This window comes from Melanerpes formicivorus, unplaced genomic scaffold (genome assembly GCF_026170545.1).
Source record: "Melanerpes formicivorus ecotype bairdi unplaced genomic scaffold, bMelFor1.0.p_v2 SCAF_100, whole genome shotgun sequence".
Lineage (NCBI taxonomy): Eukaryota > Metazoa > Chordata > Aves > Piciformes > Picidae > Melanerpes > Melanerpes formicivorus.
In genome coordinates, this window is record NW_027142452.1 from 2,014,148 (window position 1) to 2,038,315 (window position 24,168).

Below are 24,168 nucleotides of genomic sequence, written 5' to 3' on the forward strand. Positions count from 1 at the left end.
ACTCCATCACATGAATCATCTCTAAAGCTGCATAAACCACACCCTGTGTTGCACCAAAAGCAGTGTGACCAACAGGGTGAATGATTCTCCCCCTCAATTCTGCTTTCATGACACCCCACCTCGGTCCAGTTTTGGGGTCCCCAGCACAAGGAGGACACAGAACTGTTGGAGTGGGTCCATAGGAGTCCACCAAGATGATCAGAGGGCTGAAGAACCTCCCCTGGGGGGAGAGACTGAAAGAGCTGGTGCTGTTCAGCCTGGAGAAGAGAAGGCTCCAGGGAGACCTTGGAGCAGCCTTCCAGTACCTGAAGGGGGCTGCAGGAGAGCTGGGGAGGGAGTTTTGACAAGGGCTGGGAGTGCCAGGACAAGGGCCAATGGATTGAAGCTTGAGGAGATTGAAGATGAGGGAGAAATTCTTCAGAGTGAGGGTGGTGAGACGCTGGAAAAGGTTGCCCAGAGAGGTTGCCACCTCCCTGGAGGTGTTCAGGGCCAGGCTGGATGAGGCCTTGAGCAACCTGAGCTGGTGGGAGGTGTCCCTGCCCATGGCAGGTGGGGGGTGGAACTGGATGAGCTTCCAACCCAAACCATTCTATCACTGGATGAGTCCACCAGCAAACCCAAGCACATCACACTGGGCCAAGCTGCTCCAGCTGCCATGGCATTTTCAGAAAGTACTTTACTCCTCCTCCTCACCCCAACCCCCTTCCCCCCCCAGCCAACACAACACCACATCAACACCACAACTTTCGTGTTGCTTTGGGCTTTTTTTGTTGTTTTTGCTTTAAAACCAACCCATTTTTTCTTCTCCACCACAAGCATCCACCAGCAGTCAAAGGGAACTCAGGGGCCCTGCTATATTTAGCTTTGGTTTGCTTTGGCTTTTTGCCATTCCAGGCATTTTGGGGGCTGAAAAGGTTTTCAGTTGCCATTGGCCCACACAACCTCACCCTGCCCCAGCCATGCTGTTGCAGGCAGCTCCAGCACGTTCAAGCAGCAAACAGCTCAGCTCAGAGAGCTTCCTGACCTGCCCCTGGAAGGAAGAGACAAACGGACATCCCCCATTTCACCTGAGAGCTGCAGCAGCAAGCCAGCTCCACATGGGAACCATGGAAACACAGAAAGCATCAGGCTGCAAAGGCCCCTCCAAGGTTATCTTGTCCAACCCCAGGGACATCTCCAGCTACAGAAGGTTGCTCAGGGTCCCATCAAGCTTGACCTTGAATGTCTCCAGGGATGGGACCTCAACTACCTCCCTAGGCAGCCTGTGCCAGTGTCTCACCACCCTCACTGTGCAGAACCTCCCCCTGATGTCCAACCTAACTCTGCCCTGCTCCAGATTCAAACCATTGCCTCTCATCCTGTCCCCACAGCCCCTTCTGAACAGTCCCTCCCCAGCCTGCCTGGAGGTCCCCTGCAGATATTGAAAGCTCTAAGGTCTCCCTGGAGCCTTCTTTTCTCCAGGCTGAACAGCCCCAAGTCTTGCAACCTGTCTCTGTAGAGGAGGTGCTCCAGCCCCTCTGGTTACCTTCATAGCCTCCTCTGGACTCCCCCCATCAGGTGCATGTCCTTCCTGTGCTGGGGGCTCCACAGCTGGACACAGCACTGCAGGTGAGGTCTCCCCACAGCAGAGGGGCAGGATCCCCTCTCTCCATCTCTGGCCATGCTGCTTTGGATGCAGCCCAGGCTGCTATAGGCCTCCTGTGCTGCCCGTGCCCATTGCTGGATCCTGTCCAGCTTTTCACTCACCAGGAGAGGGATCAGGGTGCTCAGCACTGCCTCGGGGCTGTGCAGCACCAGGCAGGATTACTGCTTGATGGCAGCCAGGCAGCAGCTGGGTGCTCAGAGGAAGCTGGCCAGACTGGAGGGGGCAGCCCCAGGGCAGGAAGAGCACAAGTATCATTTGACTCTAAAAAGAGAAGAGCTGGAGGTAGGAAATTATAGGCCAAGGGTTTTGGTCTGCCCCCCACACGCTGCAGGCAGCTCAGCCCACAGCTACTTTGCTTGAAGCAGGCAGCAGAGGCCACCCAATGTGTGTCCCCCAGTCCCAGCTGAGACCTGGAGGAACAGGAAAGCTTTGGCACCAGCTCAGCCCTGTCACCTCCCCAGTGCTTCCATCTGCTCCCCTTTCAAAACTCCCCCTGCAGCGAGGGCAGGGAGCTGGAGCCCCAGTGGGGAGCATCAGCCTGAGCTCAGGGCAGGGCAGCACAGGCAGCTGCTGCTCTCCACCCCAAACACACTTTTCTTTCACTTATTTATCAGGAATCTGGGGCTGACTTGACCCCCACCAGTGCTCATGACACTGGCAGCAGCACTTGGTCCTTGATGCACTGAAAGGAGGTTTCAGCCTCCCTGACCCCAGCCCCCCCAGCATGGCTAAGCCTGACAGGCTTCAGTGCCTACAAAGCAAACACCTCCCAAGACCACCAGCCCTGTTTTGCATGGTCCAGATCATCTCCCAGCCATTGCCTGCCTTCAAAACATGGCCACAGGCACTGTGCCACAGAGCCCTGGCCTGGATGGGGCTGGCTCCAGCTCCACTGTTGATGCTCAACACCAGGACTGACCACCCAAGTGAGCTCCCCCTGCTCCCACCCAGCATGATGAAGAGGATGGATGCAGAGCTGGGCAGGACAGGACAAGGTTGTATCAATGAATCCCTTCTCCCAGACTGGCATCCTGCAAAGCAAACCCAGCCCTTGCAGGATGCAGCTCCCAGAGGAGCATCCCAGGGGGACTGGGAATGTCCCCACCTCTCCCAGGGCCCTCTCTCCTGCACTGCCCTCCACAGCCATGGCACAACTATGGGGGACCCCTTGGTGGGGTTTAGCCCCCACCTGCAAACCTGAAACCCCACTGGCAGAGCCTCCCAACCACCCTCCAGCTCTGGAAACCCCACAGTGGCAAACTCCAGCCGAGCTTTCCCACGAGGAGCTGCCTTGGAGCACTGACAGCCTTCCATGCTTGTGGAGGCAGCATCCAGGAGTCTGTGTGGCTGGGACAAGACAGCCTCCTTGCTGGGGTTTGGCTTTGCTGCTTTCACAGCTCCTCCACAGAGGAAGTGGAGCAGGAGCAGGGGCAGGACATGCTGGAGCAGAGCTGTACTGAGCTGACCCTGCTGAAAAGGTCTGGGCTTGCCCCATCCCTAGAGACATTCAAGATCAAACCTGAGCTAGCTGGAGATGTCCCTCCTCCCTCAAAGGGGGTTGGACAAGATGACCTTTGAGGGTCTCTCCCAACATGCTGCATTCTATGATTCTGTGACCCTCTGGGGCAGCCCTGGAGGGAGTTTCCCCACACTCAGCCCAGCTCCAGGTTCTCCTCTTTCTTTTTCAGTTGAAAAAGCACAAATTTTTAGACAGCAGAGAGTCTGAACTGAAGGGAACTCAGCTCAACCCTTCCCACAACAGCTTCACCACCCCACAGCAAATAAGGGAAAGCTTCAAAACCTACAATTTCGGGGAGTGTGGGCAGCACTGGATGAGAGAGGCAAAAGGGACAGGGAGGCTCCAGGGGACAGAGGGGGCAGATGGAGAAGCACTGCAGCATGGCACACAGAGGTGTCCTCAGCATTGTTCTGTGCCCAGCAGGGCCCCAGCCAGGCCATCCACACCAGGACACCCAGAGCAGCCCTGCTCCCTTGCACTGGTCACCTTCCCAGCACCAGCAACAAATGCAGGGTGCAAACCTATGAGAGGATAGGCTAGAATAGAATAGAATAGAATAGAATAGAATAGAATAGAATAGAATAGAATAGAATAGAATAGAATAGAATAGAATAGAATAGAATAGAATAGAATAGATAAACCAGGTTGGAAGAGACCTTCAAGATCATCGAGTCCAACCTATCATCCAACACCACCTAATCAACTAACCCATGGCACCAAGCACCCTATCAAGTCTCCTCCTAAACACCTCCAGGGATGGGGACTCCACCACCTCCCCAGGCAGCACATTCCAATGGGCAGTCACCCTCTCTGTGTAGAACTTCTTCCTCACCTCCAGCCTAAACCTCCCCTGGCACAGCCTGAGACTGTGTGCTCTTGTTCTGGTGCTGCTTGCCTGGGAGAAGAGACCAACCTCTGTCTGTCTGCACACTCCCTGCAGGGAGCTGGAGAGAGCAATGAGGTCTCCCCTGAGCCTCCTCTTCTCCAGACTAAGCAGCCCCAGCTCCCTCAGCCTCTCCTCACAGGGCTGTGTTCCAAGCCCCTCACCAACTTTGTTGCCCTTCTCTGGACATGCTCCAGCAAGTCAGGGTCTGGAGCAGAAGTCCTCTGAGGAGCAGCTGAAGGAACTGGGGTTGGTCAGGCTGGAGAAAATGAGGCTGAGGGGAGACCTGGCTCTACAACTCCCTGAAAAGAGGCTGGAGCCAGGTGGGGCTTGGTCCCCTCTCCCTAGTAACAAGTGATAGGACAAGAGGAAATGGGGAGGTTGCTCCAGGGGAGGTTTAGGTTGGACATGAGGAACAATTTCTTCCCAAAAGAGTTGTCAAGGTCTGGCCCAGGCTGCCCAGGGCAGTGGTGGAGTCCCCATGCCTGGAGCTGTGTAGCTATTGTGCTGAGGGCCATGGTTTAGTGGTGCCCTGGCAGTGCTGGGTCAGTGGCTGCACTCAATGATCTTCAAAGTCTCTTCCAACCAAAAGGAGTCTGTGATTCCATGGCTGCACCCCAGTGACCCCAGGCTGGAGCAGCTCCAGGGCTCTGACTGCAGCCAAGAGCAAACGCTGGCCCCAGCATGGCAGTGCCCACACCCACCCCCTGCCACCCTCTGCCACCCCAGGGTTCCCCTCTCTGAGTCTCATTGTGACACCCACTCACTGGCAGAGCTCTTCCTGCAGCCCTGGGGTTCAGCCCTGTCCTGCAGCCACCCTGGTGAAGGTTCCTCTTGCCCAGCTGCCCTTTATTTGGGGTGTCCCACCAAATCCAGCTCGAGCCTGCTTGCACAGGAGGCTGAGCATGCACAGAACAATGGGAACCATCCTCTCCTCCAAGGTTTCTGCACCACAGACATGGCTGCAGATGTGGTTTGCTCCAAACCACCTGGCAAAGGCAGCAAATCCCCAAATCCCAGTGTGATGCCCCAGCCATGGCAGCAGACTGGGCTCCACTGGTGCTCCAAGACCCAGGAGCTCCTCGAGGGGCTGCAGACCCCCATGCAAGGAGAGCAGAACCTGCTGACAAAGACCTTTGTTTGCATTTGGGAGCCCAGGCTAAGGTTCCCCCCAAAACAGTCTTGCTTAAACCCACCCTTCACTCACATGCTGCCCAAAGGAACCTCCTTCCAACCTGAACCTCCTGGCTTCACGTGCTGCCACCCACCAGAAAGCAGAGCACAGCAGCCCCGAGCTACCTGATCCTTGCCAGCCCATTCCTGCTGCCCACAGGTGAGCAGCAGCTCCCAAACCACAAGGCTGGAGGAAAAGCTGTGGGAAGCAGCAGCCCTTTTCACTGTAAACAGGGTGAGGATGCACCAGGCTTGGGGGGGTGGGGGAGAGGAAGAGCAGCAGCACAGAAGCAAAATCCCCTGCAGTAAAACTCAACAGAAAACAAACACCTAAATGGTTGTCAAACACAGGAAGGCTTCAGCAGGCAGAGAGAGCCTCCCATGGCTCAGCCTGCACAGCCCTGTGGGAGGGGAGGGAACCCCTGGGATGGGGACAAACTCAGCCCCCACATTCATCCTCCAGTGACAGTTGGGAGTGCAGGGCTCCAGGGCTGCGCCCTCAGTGCTGTGCCTGGCCAGCTCCACTGGTGGATGCTGCAGGGGCTCAGAAAAGCCCCAGCTCCACCTCAGATTCCACATCAGCAGATCAAACACTCCTCTGGAAGAAAACCTCTGCCTGGAAAGAAGTCCTCAGCAAAGCCCAGAGTTACCACCACCGGCATCCACACCCCCAGCAGTCAGTCCAGGTGTGGCTGATGCCATCCCCAAGGTCATGGCATGGAGAGGAGCAAAGGCATGGGCATTGCCATGAGGAGCAGCAGCTTGTGGAGCCCTCCAAAGGCTGGGAAGGAGAAGTGGTGAAAGGAAAAGTGGCTGTGGTAGCTATGGGAGCTCTTAAGGGTCTTTCCCAACCAAAATGATTCTATGACTCTGTGCCTTGCTACCCACTATGGGGTAGGCACCAACTATGGGAGCAGCCTGGCCTGTGGGGAGGGCATTGCTGCTCCACCTCCCTCCTCAGCTGCTTTTGAGGATCAATGCCCTCTACACCACCCCTTAAAGAGGAACTTCAGGTTAAATAAAAGGGAAGGAAACACAGAATTAGCAGCCCCAGGGCACACTGTGAGCTTCTGCTCAGGAGGTGGCACAGCCACCACTCCTGTCTGCTTGAGAATCACAGAACCACTAAGGTAAGACAAGACCTCTAAGGTCATCAAGTCCATCAACCCCAAACCACCATGACCACTAAACCACGTCCCCAAGTGCTATGGCTCTTGAACATCTCCAGGGATGGTGACTCCAACACTTCCCTGGGCAGCCTGTCCTGGCGAAAGGCTGCTCCTGAACCCTCTGTTTGCTTGAGAGCCAATGGCAGACACCAATCCCCCACCTCCAATGCTCAGAGTTAGAGGTTTGCATCAAAACCCACAGGCTCACCCTGACCCAGCACATCCCTGGGGCTCAGCTGGGACCACACTTGGCCAAAAGCAGCTCTGGGTGCTCCAAGCCAAGCTCCAGAATAAAAGAGGGGAGTTCTTGCTTTGGTTTGGGTTTTAAAACCTAGGGACTAAGGACCAGATTTCTACAGGGGAGAGAGCAAAGCTCCTGGTGGCCTGGCTGGGGCCATGAAGCACCAGCACCTGCACTTGGAGCATAGAACTCTTCTTGGCTTGGCCAGCAGCACAGGGAGAAGCTGCTGTTTATATGGTGGGAGCCACAGGAGACCAGCTCCTTACTTGGCTGTGACCACAACAGCTACCTACCAGCCCAAGAGCTCTGGGCTGCCTCCTAAAGACCTTGGACGGGGTCCACGCTCTGCCTTTCAGCCTCTCTGCAGACATTACACAGTCCTGAGACACAGACACCCCCTGGGCAGCTCAAGTGAACTCCCCACAGCTGTGGCAGGAACCCTAGGATCCACCCACCAGTCACCACCAAAGGGTGGAAGGAGGTAAATTTCTCCCAGACCCTCTCCAGGCTCCAGCCCCAGAGCGGCAGCACACATCCAGCTGTCCCTGCTGACTGCAGGGTGCTGGACTAGGTGACCTCTAAAGGTGCCTTCCAACCTACAGAGTTCTGTGATTCAGAGCTGGAATTCCAGGTTTGCTTGCTCCCTGGGAAGGCAGGGAGAAGGCAGCAGCACCCACCTAATGGGCTCCAGCTGGGATGGAGGAGTGTGATGGACCCACCAAGACCACAGTGGGGAGCACCAGAGGATCCCTCCCAGGGCTCCCCACAGATGTCCTGACCCACAAAGGTCTTCTCACCCAGCCACAACATCCTGGCAGTGGCAGCCTCAGCCATGTTCTGGGGGCACCAATCTGGCCCTGGCTCATCTGACCACCCCCAGTTTATTCGCCCTGAAGCATCACTCTCCAGCACCACAGAGCTCCTCTTTGACCAGCAAATTCCTGCCCACAGCCAGGGGTGTGATGTGATGTGATGTGTGGGACAGCCCTGACACATGCTCCAACAGGTGTGGTTCCAGCAGAGCTGGCTCCAAACTGCCAACTTTTTCACCACCACTAAGGAGAACTCCCCCCAAAATGACATCACAAAAAGATCCAGAGATTGTTTTCTTTCCCCCCCCTTGTTTCCCCAGTACCATGCAGATACCAACACCCCAACTGGCACCAACAGGTGGCTCAGAATCAGGGATCCTCCTTTTTCACCATCTGTGCAGCAAGGATCAGCCCCTGGTGACCCACAGCCCTTTTGGTCTTTAATTAACATGATGTTTACCAGGAAGCTTTCCTCCCTGGGGGCCCTTTGCTTGCCATGTTCAGCACTGAAGACTGGGGACTCTGAAGACTTTCAAACCCCACCTGCAAGCACTCCTGTGTGGCCTGCCCTCCAGTCCCTTCATCATCCCTGTAGCCCTCCACTGGATTCTCTTGAGTAGATCCCTGTCCCTCCTGGAGGGGAGAGAGGAGAGGGGAGAGGGGGGAGGGGGGAGGGGAGAGGATAAACCAGGTTGGAAAAGACCTTTGATCTCAAAGGTCATCAAGTCCAACCTATCACCCAACACCATCTGATCAACTAAACCCTGGCACCAAGCACCCCATCCAGGCTCTTCCTATACACCTCCAGGGATGGTGACTCCACCACCTCCCTGGGCAGCACATCCCAATGGCCAATCTCTCTCTCTCTGAATCTCTCTCACCTCCAGCCTAAACCTCCCCTGGCACAGCTTGAGACTGTGTCCTCTTGTTCTGTTGGTGGTTGCCCGGGAGAAGAGACCAAAGTGATGCTCTGGGTGATGCTGCTTTGGCATCTCCAAAGGTCCCTTCCAACCCTTACCATTCTGTGACTCCATGAAATGGGGCTGCTCCCTGTAGCACCCCAAGTCATCACATCTGCATTCAGGTGGAGGAAAGGGCTCAGCCTCCCCATTCCCAGGCTCAGCACCACTGTGTCACAGGGCAAGCCCCATTTCTGCCCCTGCTGTGACAGCAGGAGGTGCAGCACAGGCCTGGGCTCTGGTGGGGATGGGGACAAAAGGTGCCTGAAAACCACCCCATGCCCTCCGCAGGCAGCCACAGCTTCGCTGTGGGGCTAAAGAGCACTGCCCAGAATCCCCCAAGTCAAGGCCCAGTGGTGGTTTTCTAATCCTTAATTAATTAAAGATGGGTCCTTTAAGAACCAGAGCATCTGTGTGGCTCTCTGCTGGGCTCAGAGCAATCTCAAGAATGAGAAAAATGTCGCTGCTGCGCCCCGACCTCAGCACAGCTCAAATTAATTAGAGCCCTGCTCCCTGGCCACACGTGGAGAGCCACATCTGATCAACTGCTTTAAAACAAACAACAACCACCACCACCACCAAAAATCACCAAAAAGCCAACTTGGAGGAAACGGCTGAGTCAGGGGGGAAGCTGGAGAGCAGCTGCTGCTCCCGCTCCCAGCCGGGAACCGCTCACGCTGGATGGAGCTCAGCAGTGAGACCTCCGGAGCTGAGGGCAACAGCTCTTTGCTGCCCTTCTCTGAGCACCCACCGAGGCACCAGAGCAGAGCCTCCCACCTGTGGATTGATCAGCTGGGAACAGGACTCAGCAGCCAGCAGCTCTACCCCCGCAGCAGCCATTTGCTTGGATCTTGGGGGTAAAATGTTTCCCTGGAAAACGTTTCAGGAAGAGCGAAGCAGGAGCGTGCCTCAGCCCCGCAGGGAAAGGTGCAAAATCCAGCCTGAAGGGAGAAACCTGCAACGTGGCTTTCACCATCACCAGGACCTCACGCCTGGAAACACCTTCTGAGGTACCATGGAGGTGTCCTGCACACTGGCAACCTCCTGGGACCACCACGGCGGTCTGGGTGGCTTTGGGGACAAGTTTAGCACCAAAAGGCTGCATCCCTTTTGCTTTTCGTTCTTGTGCAAGCAGCCAGCCCAGTCCCACCGCCCCGGCCGGCCTGCCTGGCTGCTGGGAGCGTGCCGGGGGCGGAGAGGTCCCCGGCTGTGCCCTGCCACGGCCGGCCCCTGCCACGGCCGGCCCGCTCTCGGCAGCAAGCCAGCAGCACCTCTGCTCCCCTTCCCTGCTCCCAGATAATCTGAAGACGATCGAGTTGGACCTTCGTGAAGCTGCATTTCCCGTGCAACAAACTCTTTCCATTGCAGAGGACAATTGGGGCGGGGGGAGCTTCATGCAGAGGCTACTCTGTTCCTCCTGCAGGCTCTAAATTCTTCTTTGGGTCACTTTTGCCCCCTCCCCTCATCACAGCTCCTGCCCGCGGGTCCCATGCTGGGCACTGGGTGCGTGGAGAAGCTGAACCGGCAGTGCACTCCCGGCGGGGACCTCATCCTGCCTGCAGCTTTGGTGGGATGGGAGCTGCTTGCCCCAGTGCCACAGAATCACAGATCGAGTCCAACTGTCAACCTAAGACTACCATGGCCACTAAATCATGTCCCCAAGACAGGTGTGTGGGTGCTCAGGGGATGCTGCTGAGATGGGGCAGCCACTGCTGATATCCCACCAAGGAGCCTCTGAAGCCCTGGCTCCAGCTTACCAACTGTGCCAGAGACAGGGATTTGGCAGAAGCCCCTCAAGGAAGCAAGAGCTCCCCAGGGACAGTGATGCTGGCTGCTGGGCCAGGCCCACTGAGAGCCTCCTTGCAAACTGGAACTCCTAGGACTCACCCACCCCCATCCCAAAATCCCAAGAAGCTGAGCTGCAAACCCATCCTGGTGCTGGGGGCTTTGGATGTGGCACCTCCACTGCTGCCATCCCCTGCCCCCAAGGGCCCAAGCCAGCGCTGCAGAGAGCAGTGGGAAGTTGGGGAGGGGGTGGGAGGGAGAACTGGGGGGTCCTCACCCCACTCTCCAGTGGGATGCTCAGCGGCAGCATCCTGGCACTGCAGCTGGAGGCAGCTGAAAGCTGCCTTGTTCCTGGCTCTGCGCGGGTGCAGGGTCGGCTGCCACTGCGCTCCCACCTCACCAGGACAGAGCTGCCTCTGTCCTCCCCAGACCTGCATCCCACCCGCATTTTCCAGGAGGAACCAGCCAGAATGGGGCCTTACAGGTAGCTACTCCCTGCTGGAATCAAGCAGCCCCTCAAAACCCACAAGAGAAGGAATTCACAGCCCTCAAGGAAATCATGGGGAGGTTCAACAGGAATTTGGCTGCAGAATGTTGGGGCTCAGCTGAGATGTCTCTGACCAGCAGGAGACCTGGCACTGCTCTCCTGGACATCCCTGGGTGGTACAGGGGTCTCCTTCCCCATCATGGTTTTAATGGCCATGATGGTCTTACATCGAAGGTTGGAGTTGATGATCTTGGAGGTCTTTTCCAACTCAAACAGTTCTATGATTCTAGGATCACTTCTCCTCTCAGACAATTTCCTCCCGCCATGTGGCTCCAGTCCCCGGCTGAGCCCTCGGTCCCCGGCTGAGCCCTCGCCTGGCATAGGCTCATTGCTCAACAGCATCACACCATGAAGCAACAGCAGCCCCAGGTCTGCCCCTTGCAAGCTGTCTGCTGGGAGAGTGGGGGGCAACGGGGGAGGGGAGGGTCCAGCGCCCTCCCGTGTTCCTGCTTCTCCGGATTTGCCAAACCTCCTCCTATAAAAGCGGCCAAGGGTTCAGAGTTGCTGCTGGTCAGGCAAAAGTTGCCAGTTTTGCTCATTTCTGTTGTTTGTTTGTTCCTTCCACAAGCCCAAATCAGCCCAAGGAGGCGACAGGAGCATCTCTGAGCCACTGCACTGGGGTAAAAAAAAGTGTCTGAAATGGCAGTTCCTGGGGCTGTCCCAAGCAGCCTCTGGCACAGGGTGTCCCCAGAAGGCTTAAAAACTAAAATAAAAATACAACCTGATGATTTTATTGCTTAAAAGAAATAAAGGCAACTTGCCAATACCCGCCGCCCCCCCCCCCCCCCCCCCCAATCCCACCGGGCACTTTCCTATAGGATTAACACACCGGGAGAGGGATGGAAACATCCAGCAAAACCCTTCGGTCCCTTCCCCACCTCCCCCTCCGCGAACTGCCCTCCCCGGGGAGACAAAAGGCCGGAGCGAGGTTGCGGGGTACCGCGAGCCGGAGGCCGGCCCCGACTCTCCCCACCGGAGCAGCCCCGGTTCGTCCCCCGCCCGACCGCGGAATGGCTTCCGCCGAGCTGGGCAGAAGCTGAGCGTCCGCAGGGCGCAGGGAGTGAAACTCGAGTCCCAAAAGCGAGCGAAAAGGCGGCGGAACGGGCGGAGAACAAGAGGCGGCGAAAACGGAGAAAACAAAACGCGGCGGAACGAACGGCGGCCGAGAGGAGATGAAGTAAAACACCCCGCGATAAGAGCAAACCAAACATTGCGGGAGGAAATCAACCTGAGCGCTGTGTCCCCCCCACACCCCACACCCGCACCGCTCCGCACTCCCCGGAGTCCTGCTGTCGAACCCCTCCCCGGGCAGAGCCCCGCGAACCGCCCCGCGAGCCTAAGCCTGTTTGGGAGGGGGACCTCCTCCATGCCTCTCATTCTGCTTTCGTTCCTCGCTTCCTTCTCTCCCCCCCGCCCCGAAAAAAAAGATAATAATGAACTCGTACAAAGCGAGGGGTGTCGGGGGAGGAGGAAGCGGGGTCCCGGCAGCAAGGGGGGCCCTGGGGGGCAGGAGAAAGAGGGAGTCGGTAGAGAAGGAGAAAGGAAGGTCGAAGAAAAGGGGTGTCCTGGTAATTGGGGGGGGGGGAGGAGGGGTGTCAGAGGAAGGGAGGTCCTGATAATGAGAAGGGAGTCAGAGTAAGGGGGAGGGGGAAGTCGGAGAAAGAAGGGGTCGGAGGATGGGAGGGTCCCGGCAGTGGAGAGACTCGGACGAAGGGGGGTCCTGGTACGGGGCGGAGGGGGGAACCAGAGGAAGGGGCGGCTCAGTGGAAGGGGTGGGGGTGCCCGCAGTGCGAGGGGATCGCGGCAGGGATGGGGGGAGAGGGTCGGAGGAAAAGGAGATCGGATGAAAAAAGCGGGTTCCCGGCAGCGGATCCCACCTGGGTGCGCGGCGCCGAGCAGCAGCTGGAGGCCCAGGACGCAGCAGCCGAGGGGGGCGCGGAGAGGCCGCGGTGCCGCCGACCCCCTCCCCATGCCCGGCGCTGCCCCGCTCCGCTCCGCGCTGCTCCCTCGCCGGGGCCGGGGGACGGCGGAGGGGTGGGCAGGGAGGGACGGAGGGAGACGGCGACGCGGAGGAGGAGGAGGGACACCGAGAATAGAGAGGGCGGGGGGGTGGGTAGAAGTTAAAAAAATTCCTAAACTAAGGAAAAGCAGCAGCCCAAAGCTTGAGCGCCGGCCCCAGACACTGCGTCAGCCGCAGCCCGGCTGCCCTCCCGGTGGGCCCAGCCCAAAACAGCGGGCGGGGGGAGCGGGGAGGCGGCGGCTGGGGCTCCGCCGAGGGGGCGGCAGCAGCGGCCCGGGCTCGGGAAGGACCCCGCGGTTTGCTGCATGGCTGGGGGAGGCGGAGTGAAGGGAGGTTTGGGGGTGAAGGGAGGTTTGGGGGTGATGGGAGGGGTGGAGAGCGAAGGGAGGGTTTAGGGGTGAAGGAGGGGCTTGGGAGAGAAGAGGAGGTTTAGGAGTGAAGGGGGGTTGGGAACGAAGAAGGGGTTTAGAGGTGATAAGGGGGGGTTGGGGTGAAGCATGGAGCGGCAGCCTGCGTGCACAGCCTAGCCAGGGTGTGCCTGTAGCTCCCCGGGCATGGCTGGCTCTGCACACACAGCGGGGCCACGCATCCCGTGCAACCCCAATGCCCCCAGAGCAAGGCCCACGGTGCTGCCAGCCCCAGGGTGGGTCTCACTGTGTCTCAAGCAAACAAGCATGGGGGGGGGCATCTCCACTGGCCAGATGAGCCGTGGGCTGCTGCCAGCTGCTGCAATGTGGCTTTGGTTGCACTTTTGGGTGCTTGGAGGAGTTAGAATCAGAGAGTTATTAGGTTGGAAAAGACCTCTAAGATCATCAAGTCCAACCATCAGCCCAACACCACCATGGGCTCTAAACTATGTCCCTTAGTGCCATGGCCACACATTTCTTGGAACACCTCCAGGGATGGGGACTCCACCACCTCCTTGGGCAGCCTGTTCCAGTTCCTGACCACTCTTGCAGCAGAGAAAGGTTTCCTAATATCCAACCCAAACTTCCCCTGGTGCAACTTGAGATTGTTTCCCATAGTCCTTTTGCTAGCTACTTGGGAGAAGAGACCAAACCTCACCTGGCTCCAGGCTCCCTTTCAGGTAGTTGTAAGATTTCCAGGTCTCCCCTCAGCCTCCTCTTCTCCAGACTTCTTCCATCCCAGGCAAAGCACTGCTGAGCCTGGCCTGCAGAATCCTCCGTCCATCCATCCCTGCAGCACAGAGCTGTGCAGCTCCTGCCTCTCCTGTGGGTGGGGGGTGCTGAGATTGGGCACAGCTCATTGCACCATCCACCCACCCTGCCTGGAGAGCAGCCTCATCCTTCCAGCCACGGGGTGCTGCTGCAGGGCTCCAGCTCCCTGGGGCTCTCTGAGGAGCACAGGGTGAAGAGTGTCCCATCTAGATGTATCCCACATCCAAGGGCTGGATGTAAAAGGCTCTACAACTTCAAAATAACATTGTCATATCGGTTTTTTATACCTCCCCTCCCAGCAGAGCTGCCCAGACTCCCAAGGACCCCCCAAAGAAGGCAGCTTATGTGGGGAGTGCTGGAAACTGGCATTTTCCTGGCTTTGTGCAGCTCTCTGCATGGGGAGGACCCACTGCAAACAGGAGCCACCTGGGCACCACAGATTGCTGCTCCTGGAGTTTGCCTTTGGTGCTAAAACCTGTTCACACCTTAAAAACCATCAGCACCAAACCAGTGCAGCTGCTCACGCCTCCCTGGAGGTCTGGCTGGAGGTAATGGGTCACCCCAAGGCACTTGGAGGAGATTCAACATCACCTCTTGCTTGAACTAAAGAGAAAACCCCAAGTTCCCAAAACCTGGAGGAGAAAATCCCCATGGAACAAAAGGAATCATTCAGGCTTTGGCTCAGCTGGGCATTGCCCTGCCCAGGTGCTGCAGAGATGGCTTCCCTCCATTTCTGGGGCCATCAACAAAGCTTTGAAGGAGGAGTTGGGAACATCTGGAGGTGTGCTGGGTCCCAGGTTATGCACACTGAGTGGTTTGGCTCAGAACTTCCCCTGGGAAGCCCCAGGTGCAGGCTGCTGTCCACTATGTGCCTCTGCTCATGAGGGTTATGCCCAGACCCATCTGAAAGGATTCAACTTGGTGGTTGTGCTCTGACCTATCTGAAAAGCAGCAAACATCCTTCCCCTGATGGCTGAAAAGGCCTTGGCATTGCCCATGGTGTGGCAACACGGCATGGTGCAAAGATCTGGTGGCACTGGCACGGAGAGAGAGAGAGATGCCCATTGTGCCCATCCCATGGGAGCATCCCTGAGGATGCAGGAGGCTCACCTCATCCTCGAGTTCTCCAGGGATTTGGGCAGCACAGGAGGAAGCTCATCAGAGAAGGCTAATTGCAGGTGGGATGATGGCTTGGATGAGGCCAGAGGGCATTGGAACAGGCTGCCCAGGGTGGTGGTGGAGTCACCATGCCTGGAGGTGCTCAAGGAATGAGTCGGTGTGGCACTTCGGGGTATGGTCATGGAATTGTTGGGTAGAAGGTTGGGCTGGGTGACCTTAGGGGTCTTTTCCAACCTTAATGATTCCATGGTTCTGTTAGAGGACAGCAGAGGTGCCTCAAGGGGGGAGCAGGAGCTGGCCCCCAGGCAGCGTGAGGCAGGGGACACGTGTGAGGCAGCCACAGGGTGTGTGGCTCCTGTGAAAACAAATGAATCCCTTGTTTCCCAGCAAGGCAGGAAGGACCTGCAGAGCGGTGCCAGGATGGGCTTTGGGGATGCAAACGCTCTGGGGGGGCCCAATTAAGTACATCAGCATCTGGGCTGTTTGCTTTTTTAAGCCAGGGATTACTTTTTAATTAGGGCAGCGCTGGGGGAAGAGCCTCACTCGCCCTCCTCAGCTGGGCATGCACCAGCAGCTGCCCACAGGGGTTTCACAGCCTGGAGAAGAGGAGGGAATTGCCCAGATCTTTGGCCTTCATCCTTAAAACATGGAGACCACTCCTGAGGGCTGCCACCTATCGAGGTGCCAGCAGCTGGCCACGATGGAGCCGTGAAGTGCCACGAGTGGGACCCTCCATCCCTTCCCGGGAGGCAAATCCCATGCAAAGGGAGGGACACTGCAGAGCTGAAAGGCTTTGGATCCCGCAGAGCATTGCTGCCTCCTGGCATGGTTCATCCCATGTCTTGGAGGCCCCTACACGCTGTGTGATTAGAAGATAATTAGCACTTCCTACTAATTAATTCTTCTGACGTGGGCCAACAGCTCCTCACCTCCCCTCCTCCTAATCCGGTTTAGTACCAGTTGAGTTGCTACTCATCGGGGTGGATCAGGAGGAAATGCATTTTTCCCTTCTCCTGGGACCTTTCTAAGCTGTCTGACCTCCCTGGCCCTAACGAGCTGCTGCCAGGAGAGGCAGCCGCATGCAGGGCTGGCCCGCGGCACCGCGGCCGTGCTCTGGGGACAGCCCCTTGCAGCAGGCAGTGGATGGGAGCAGAGGGCTTGTCCTGGGCTTACCCAGTGCTGGGGACAGTCAGTGTCTGCAGCTGATCCCTGCAGCTGGAGCAGAGCTGTCTGTCCCCTAGTTGGGAAAACCATGGAATCATAGAACTAGTTCAGCTGGAAAAGACCTAAAAGATCATCCAGTCCAACCAGCTGCTGGGGTTTGGCCAAAGCAATGTGGCACATGGGGAGTGGTCACCATGGTGGGGCTAGGAGGGGGTGAAACAGCTTTGGCTCAAGTTTAGCTCACCCAACAGAAAGACTTGGAGAACATTCCCAGAGGTGGATACACACCCCTTGTCCACCTTTGGCTGGAGCTCTGCCCTGTTCAGGAACAGTGGCAGAAAATGGCTTAGCCAGGATGCTCAACTGGAAAATGTAACTAAAGGAGCTGTGGGCTCCAGCTGCCAGGGGTGGGAGGGAAAACTCCCAGTTGGAAGCTGGGGTGCTCAATGGCAGCAAGACTAGACTAGACTAGACTAGACTAAACCAGGTTGGAAGGGACCTTTGAGGTCGTCAAGTCCAACCTATCACCCAACACCATCTGATCAACTAAACCATGGCACCAAGCACCCCATCCAGGCTCTTCCTTACACACCTCCAGGGATGGGGACTCCACCACCTCCCTGGGCAGCACATTCCAGTGGCAAATCTCTCTTTCTATGAAGAATTTCTTCCTAACATTCAGCCTAAACCTCCCCTGGCACAGCTTGAGACTGTGTCCTCTTGTTGTGGTGCTGCTTGCCTGGGAGAAGAGACCAACGCCCACCTGGCTACAACCTCCCTTCAGGGAGTTGGAGAGAGCAAGAAGGTCTCCCCTGAGCCTCCTCTTCTGCAGGCTAAGCAACCCCAGCTCCCTCAGCCTCTCCTCACAGGGCTGTGTTCCAAGCCCCTCACCAACTTCGTTGCCCTTCTCTGGACACCTTCCAGCATCTCAACCTCCTTCCTAAACTGAGAGGCCCAGAACTGGACACAGGACTCAAGGTATGGCCTAACCAGTGCTGAGTACAGGGGGAGAATGATCTCCCTGCTCCTGCTGGCCACACTGTTCCTGATGCAGGCCAGGATGCCATTGGCCTTCTTGGCCCCCTGGGCACACTGCTGGCTTATGTTCCGCCTACTATCAACCATTACCCCTGCGAGTTACTGAGCCTGGGACTGATACGTTTGGTGTTTGCTTGTGTCAGTGACTTTAGAGGGCAGGAGCTGGGGACCACAAGAGCAGTGTCTGTAGCACCAGGCTTGAAGGCAGATGCTCTGAAGGAAGACTCTGCACCAAGCCATCAGCCACCTCTGAGTGCTGGCAGGTCCAAAGAGTTTGGGGGGTTTATTTTTAGGTTGGATATTAGGAAAGATGTCTTTACTGGAAGAGTGGTCAGGGATTGACACAGGCTGCCCAGAGAGGTTGTGGAGTCCCCAACCCTGGAGGTGTTCCAGAAGCACGTGGCCATGGCACTTTGGAACATGGTTTAGTGGTCATGTAAGTTGGGCTATGGTTGGGCTTGGTGACTTTAAAGGCCTTTTCCAATCCTAATGATTCCATGATTCCATGACTTCAGAGCCTGGTGGAAGTGTGTGCCATGAACAGGAAGGCTCCATGCCCTGCTCAGTCATGCTCTTCCAAGGGTGTCCCCCTCACCCCATGGCTCTCCACGGGACTGGGGACTCCAGGAGAGCAGCAGTGGCCCCAGAGCCCTGCCTGCAGGCAGTGGCTGTGGAGGGGCTATAACTCCCTGTGGCGGTCACAGCCGGGGATGTCTGCGTGCTGGGGACCAGCACCACCTGCCAGGTCCCGCCGCGAGCTCAGCCTCCATCCGCAGAGCCTTGGCCTCATCCTGGCCCCCAGTGAGTCCATCCAGGCCAAGATCAACACCCACCTGGCAGCAGCTGCCGCGCTGAGGTCACTGCTGAGGGAAGAGGCAGTCCTGGCGCCTGCTGGCTCCTCTCTCCCCCGCGCCGGCAGCAGGGGATGGCCACGTCGCGCTCCCTCCATCACCAGAGACAGGCTGGGGACAGCCAGGACAGCCCCAGTCCAAAAGCCCAATCCAAAGCCCGCTGCTGGGCCCTGCGTCGCAGGCAGTGAGGGGTGGTCAGCAGCCGCCTTGCTGGGATATGGGGCTTGATATGTCCCCCCCAGCACAGCGAGGAAGCTGCACGGGGGTGCAGCAGGAGACCTGCCCCCAAAGCTCCAGTTTGCATTTGCACCTTTCCCTCCAGGGATGAGCCCAGGGGACACTGTGTGGGGGCTCAGCAGCTCCACGGCCCTGGCCGTGCTGCTGGCCATCAGACACCCAGGCAATGCCTCCCAAGAGTTTGGTTTTCCCGAGCATTGATGGGTTCAGCACTGGGAGCAGGGGCTGGGTGCTGGTAGCCAGGGCTCTGCCAAGCTGGGGGTGTCAGGGAGCTCCCCTCTCCTGCTCTGCAGTTTGCTCCCCACACTCCTTGCTGGGGTGCCGAGACAATGCTTGAGATCAGCCTGGGCTTTGCTCAGCACTCAGCTGCAGAGAGAAGAATCCTGGCCAAAAAGAAGGGCCACTTCCCTGCCTCCAAACAGCCCGTCCCCTTGGCTCTTGCAAGGAGCAGATGGGATTTTGCCAGCTGCCAGGGGCTCTCCAGGAGCTGAGTCAGCCCTAGACCCCCTCCCCAACTCCCAGCACTGCTAAAGGGGTCCTGTTTTGAGAGCACTGTGCCTTTTGGGCTCTCTGCTGCTCTCTGCTCTGCAGCCCTTCAAAGTCAGGCAAGTTCAAGCTGCAAATAATTTATGAAAACCAGATGTGCTCGCTCAGAGCTGCCACGAGGAATTTCAAGGCGCTCCAGCCCTGGGAGGGCCAGCACCAAGATCCTGCCCTTCCGCCGCGGGGGCGAGAGGAGGCCAGGGGCTGCCCTCTGAGCCTTCCCAGCCTCCCCAGGGCTCCTGGAAGGGCACCGGGAGGAATTCCAGCCCCTTGCAAGAAATCTGCCTTTTAGCAAAACACTTTCTCTGCATGACACAAGAGCAAAGGAGCAGAGCTGGGCTGCGGAGCGGGGAGGGAAGGCAGCTGGAGAGCAGCAGGGGACAGCACATCCCGAACAGCATCTTCCTCCTCTGGAAGCGGGGACGGGACTGGGAAGCAGAGATCCCACCCTGTCCCGCGGCCCTTTCCAGCCGGAGCGGCGTGGTCCAGCGGCCACGCTGTCAGTCCCAGATGCTTTGTTTCCACCTCTGCCGCTGCCTTACCTCATAGGCACGGCCGTGTCCCCTTGCCCCTCCATCGCCCACCAGTCCCTTTAGCCTGCAGGGGCTTTGGCCCCAGCCCCAGCCGGTCCCCCGAGCCTGGGTGCGAGCGGGTGGAGCGAGCAGAAGCTGGGATGAGCCAATGCTGAACAAAGCAGGTTTTGAGCCCTGATCTCGTTGCAGGGCTGAGCCAGGCCAAAAGCGAGGAGGTTGCCGGCACAGCAGCCTGTGTCCCATGGCCCCCGGCCAGGGCGTGCTCGTGGCTCCCGCACAGCCGGCAGCTTCGGTCAGGAGAGGACAGGACTGAGCAGAGCTCTGGGTTTTTTCTTTCCCATCAACACAAACCAGAGCCAAGCACCTTCTAAACCCACTGCCTGTGCTCCCTGTGGCTGCTCAGCTGGGGATGGGAGAGCTGGCCTGCACGTGAAGCTGAGCCTCCCCCTCCTCCCCCTGCTGCTCCCCACTGCATCCCTGCACTTTTAGCTCCATCCAATGTGGGTTCAGCTCCAGCCGGACCACTGACCCCTCTCCTCTACCCTGCCCCTACAGCCCAGCTAATAGAAGGGAGAACAGCTCCAGGCCAGGGCTGCCTGCAGGCTGGTAAAGCTTGTCCCACAGTGGTGGGGCAGATAGTGGCTGATCGTTTTCAGGCTGTACTGGATCAGCTTGAAGCACTGAGTCTCCCCTGCACCGACACAACAGTTGCCTGGCGTGTGGAGATAAAGAGCAATAGAAAGCCACATCCACACAAGAAAAATATTCCTCACTTTGAGGGTGCTGGAAGCCTGGAGCAGGCTGCTCAGAGAGGTTGTGGAGTCTCCATCTCTGGAGGCATTCAGAACCTTCCTGGACATGTTCCTGGGTGATTTACTCTAGGTGAACCTGCTCTGTCAGGGGGGTTGGAGTGGATGATCCTCAGAGGTCCTTCCAGCTCCTACCCTTCTGTGCAGTCCAGCAAAAGTCCACTGTGAGAACAAAGTTCTGCAGCTGCAGGATGGAGGGAAAAGAGGCTGCAGCAACCCAGCCCAGGGCAAGATGCAGGGCTGGGAGCAGAGGGGAGCAGGCAGTGCTGGTGTGCAGCTCCCTGGCAGGCAGCACATGCTGGTGGCTGTCCCATCCTCCGTGCCTCCACGCAGGGAATGTGTGAAACCAGAGCCCCGGCGCCCGCTCCCGGCAGGCACAATGGGGTCCTTGTGGCCAACACGCCTGCTCCTGGCTGTGAACGTGGCAAGGGGAGGCCAAACAGCTCCACGTTTGCTTGGCCTCTCACCCCCACCCAGGGCGATGGCTGTGGGGCACCCGGATGCCCCCAGGAGCTGTGCTGGGGCCAGGGGGAAGTGGAGACCACGGGCAGGACAGGGTGGGGTGGTGGAAATTCAGAGGCTTGCTGCAAAAGCTCATCAGTGCTTGGTAGAAAAGCCACTTTGGGGCTGGGTCTTGCTTCTGTGTGCTGCAAGCCTCCTCTCCCTCTCTGTGCTGGGAGAGGAAACGTTTAAGCCTTGGCTGCTTGAGCACCCAGAAAATAACCTCCCCTAGCAGCAAGCCCCAGGGAGACACTGGCGGCAGTAGCAAAGCTTGTGTGGAGGGTTTGCCAGGTCACAAAATAAACTGGGACTGGCCCATTTGGCAGAGGGGAAGCTCATTTCATAGCGTGACTGCTAACTGCTAATGCAGGGGGTGAAGCATCCAGCCAGCAGCCCCTCACACCCTGCTGGCCTCAAGCTGAGCGCCTAACCCCGCGCCTATCCCTGCTCCCGAGCACTCCTGCTGGGTACCTCCCCCGGAGGCTCTTACCACGGGACGCCTCTGCCTTCGCTGCCAAAACGCTGCCGCCACCTCCCCCTGCCCAAATCTGCGTCCCATCATCGGAACTGGCACAGGGGGCTGAAAAATAATCAGTTGCAGCAGCAGGGAGGGAGCCGAGCGGCTCTCGGTGTTGGGTTTCACTCAGACGAAGCTGACTCGCAGTCAAAGCGCAGGGAGGGTGACGTCAGGTTTGCAGCAGAATCCCCAGCCCCAGCCACGCTGCCTCCCGAGGAACCAGGATCTGGCAGACAGGGACCGTCCTGCTTCGCGGTGGGGATGCCCTGCACAGAGGCCGGGAGATGCCTGCAGAGGAGCTGGGTGTGAACCGGCCCTCCCCAGCTTATTAGCCCGGAGAAAAGCAGACTCGACCTCTGCAGCTGCCAAGGGCCTTCTGCACTTTCTGCTGTGTGCTTGTTAAAGCTGACAAGACTCGGCCGTGAGAAAGTAAAGATGAGGCTCTGGTCACTGCTCGGTGTGGTTATTCTTGGTGATCCTGACCAGAGCCTTGACCACCCATGGGCTGGGGAGCAGCCAGGAGGTTGTGGCCACCAGCTCCTGGCCCACCCAGCCAGGGCACAGAGTTCAACAGCAATTTTTATCAGCAGACACCAAACCAGAAGAGGTGAGCTTCATGTGAACACACATGGCTTACCTAGGCAGCTGCTGCTCCACTGGGAAGGAGGAACAAACCCACCTCAGGCGCCTGTCTCGATGCTCCACAAGACCAAGGCCAGTAATTAAATGAGACTTGGTAATTTACAGCCATTCCCACTCCAATGCACAAACCTCACCCCTCACAGCATCACAGTACAGCAGAGCTTGGAAGGGACCTCCAGAGCTCATCCAGTCCAACCCCCTGCCAAAGCAGGAGCACTTAGGGTAGGCCACACAGGAACGCACCCAGGTGGGTTTTGAAAGCCTCCAGAGAAGGAGACTCCACAACCTCCCCGGGCAGCCTGCTCCAGGGCTCCATCCCATTCACTGTGAAGAAGTTTCTCCTCCTGTTGAGCTGTTGAGTGCAGCCTTCCTCCATCCTTCCTCCTCTTGTCCCACGTCGGCTCGGCGCCGGCAGGCAGTGCGAGGGGGCCAGTGCCAGCGCCACGGAGAGCAGAACAGCAAGAGCCAGGCAAATCAGTTTCTTAAAACTTAGTTTAATATCCATGTCTCATCTGTTGGGCAGAGCCAAAACAGTCTGGCCTGGTTTAAGTTACAAATTCTTCATACACTTCTCTTTAAGTAAATGAACAGTGTGGCAATCGGGGGCTGTTATTGGAAGTGAAACCCATATTACCAGGGGAAGGTGCCACAGCCAGAATTCTACCAGGGTTCTTCACTGCTGTCAGCCCCAGGAAGGCCAACGCTGCCCCCAGGCCCCTTGGATGGGTGTTGCACAGCAGGAATAAATGCATCTGACACAAAACTAATCACACCCACAGAGATAGCACACACTGGATGGCCGAGAAACAAGGGGGCCGGGATGGGAAAAACCCTGCTAGAATTCCCCTGACGTGGACAGACACCAAGTCAGCAAATGGGGTGAAGCATCAGCCCTGATTTCACCTGGCAGAGGCTGAAGAGATGTCCAAGTGCTGCTTGCTGAATAGTTAACTTCTAGAGTAGAGCAGCAGGGCTGGGAAATGATGGCTGAGGATTTAAAGATGCAGTAATTTCTTGTCTTGGCCTAAACCACTCCAGTTTAGGGACCAGCTTAGCCCAGGTGCAAGTGAACACATCCAATGAAAAGCCCAAGAGTCACTACAAAGCCAGCAACACAAAAGCAAAGCAGCAGAGTTCTCCACTTCCCAGCTCTGCTGCTTCATTTTCACAGCTTCCTCCCTTTTCCAGGTAACTCAAAGCTCCTGCGCAGGTTTAAGTGTAGTATTTGCAGAGGGTGGCTGACATAAGGCAGACAAGTGGTGGTGCTCTCCAAGAGTGCATGGTGGAGAACATCACCTGCCATGAGACCACCCTTTGGGTACCAAGTGCCCCCAACAGCCCCCACACTGCTGGTGCTGTGGGTACAGTCCTGGAGGTGCCACAGAGGTCTGGCCAATGGGCTGGGAGGTGTGCACAGGGCAGTTTGGTTTTAACTCCCACCCCACATCACAGCAGTGCCCCCCTCAGCCCCTTTCTGAGGCAAACCCTGCTCTTGAACACTACATCTTTAAATATTTCTGGCTAGGAGCTCCTGCCACATGTTAGGAGAGCTCCAACCTGGCTGCCACATGTTCAAGTGCTGTGCTTTTTGTGTTTTCAGTTTTCCTTCAGAGTGGGGAAAGCAGGGGGCAGAGTGGGGACAAGAGGTTTGTGTTTCACAGCAGGCAGGCTCCAGCTGAAGGTGCAAGACCCCTCCAGGCAGACTGCAGAAGGGAGGCAATAAGTAAGGTGGCTGCTCCCCTTCTGACCTTTATCTCACTCCCTCTCATCTGCAACTGGATGCAGAGATGGCAGCAAGTTAGGAAAGTCAGCAAGTTCGAGCAGTGTTAAGGGAGAGAGGAAGCTTTGCTGCCAAGTCCCCCAGCTGAGAGGAGCAGACAAACCTTCAGCCCAGGAACAAGAGCTGTGCAGGACAGGGTGAGCACCGAGCACACCTGTGAGCCCCTGAGCTGTGCTCCCATTCCTTCCCTTTGGCTGCCTGCTTCTCCCCAGCCAGCAGGCTCAGGAGAGCAGAGAGCAGGGCCCAGACAGGGGAGGGGTTCCAAAAAGAACAGCACTTCACAAAGCAATTCCAGAGGTGCCAACCGTTGGGAGGGCTGTGAAGCAGCAGCTGAAAGCCACCTGGTGGTGTGAGCTATGAGCCACTGCCACCACAGGAGATCCACACAAGCCCTCTCCTCCTGTGGGTTCCACCACCCTCCCGAGGTGAGCCCTTCGAGCAGAAGCCACCCCAAGGGGAAGCAGAGAGCTGCACCACCCCCAGGACAGCCACTGCCAGCAACC

At 57.6% G+C, this 24,168-nt stretch overlaps 1 protein-coding gene across 1 annotated transcript in view; it reads right to left on the minus strand.

Moving 5' to 3' along the window:
• Positions 1 to 12,755, minus strand: part of MRC2 (mannose receptor C-type 2) — a 33,440-nt gene extending 20,685 nt beyond the window's left edge. Inside the window, 1 exon segment of the mRNA XM_068166481.1 lies at positions 12,611 to 12,755. Coding sequence (XP_068022582.1) covers positions 12,611 to 12,704 — 94 coding nt within the window. The 5' untranslated portion in view covers positions 12,705 to 12,755.
• Positions 12,756 to 24,168: the final 11,413 nt, after the last annotated feature.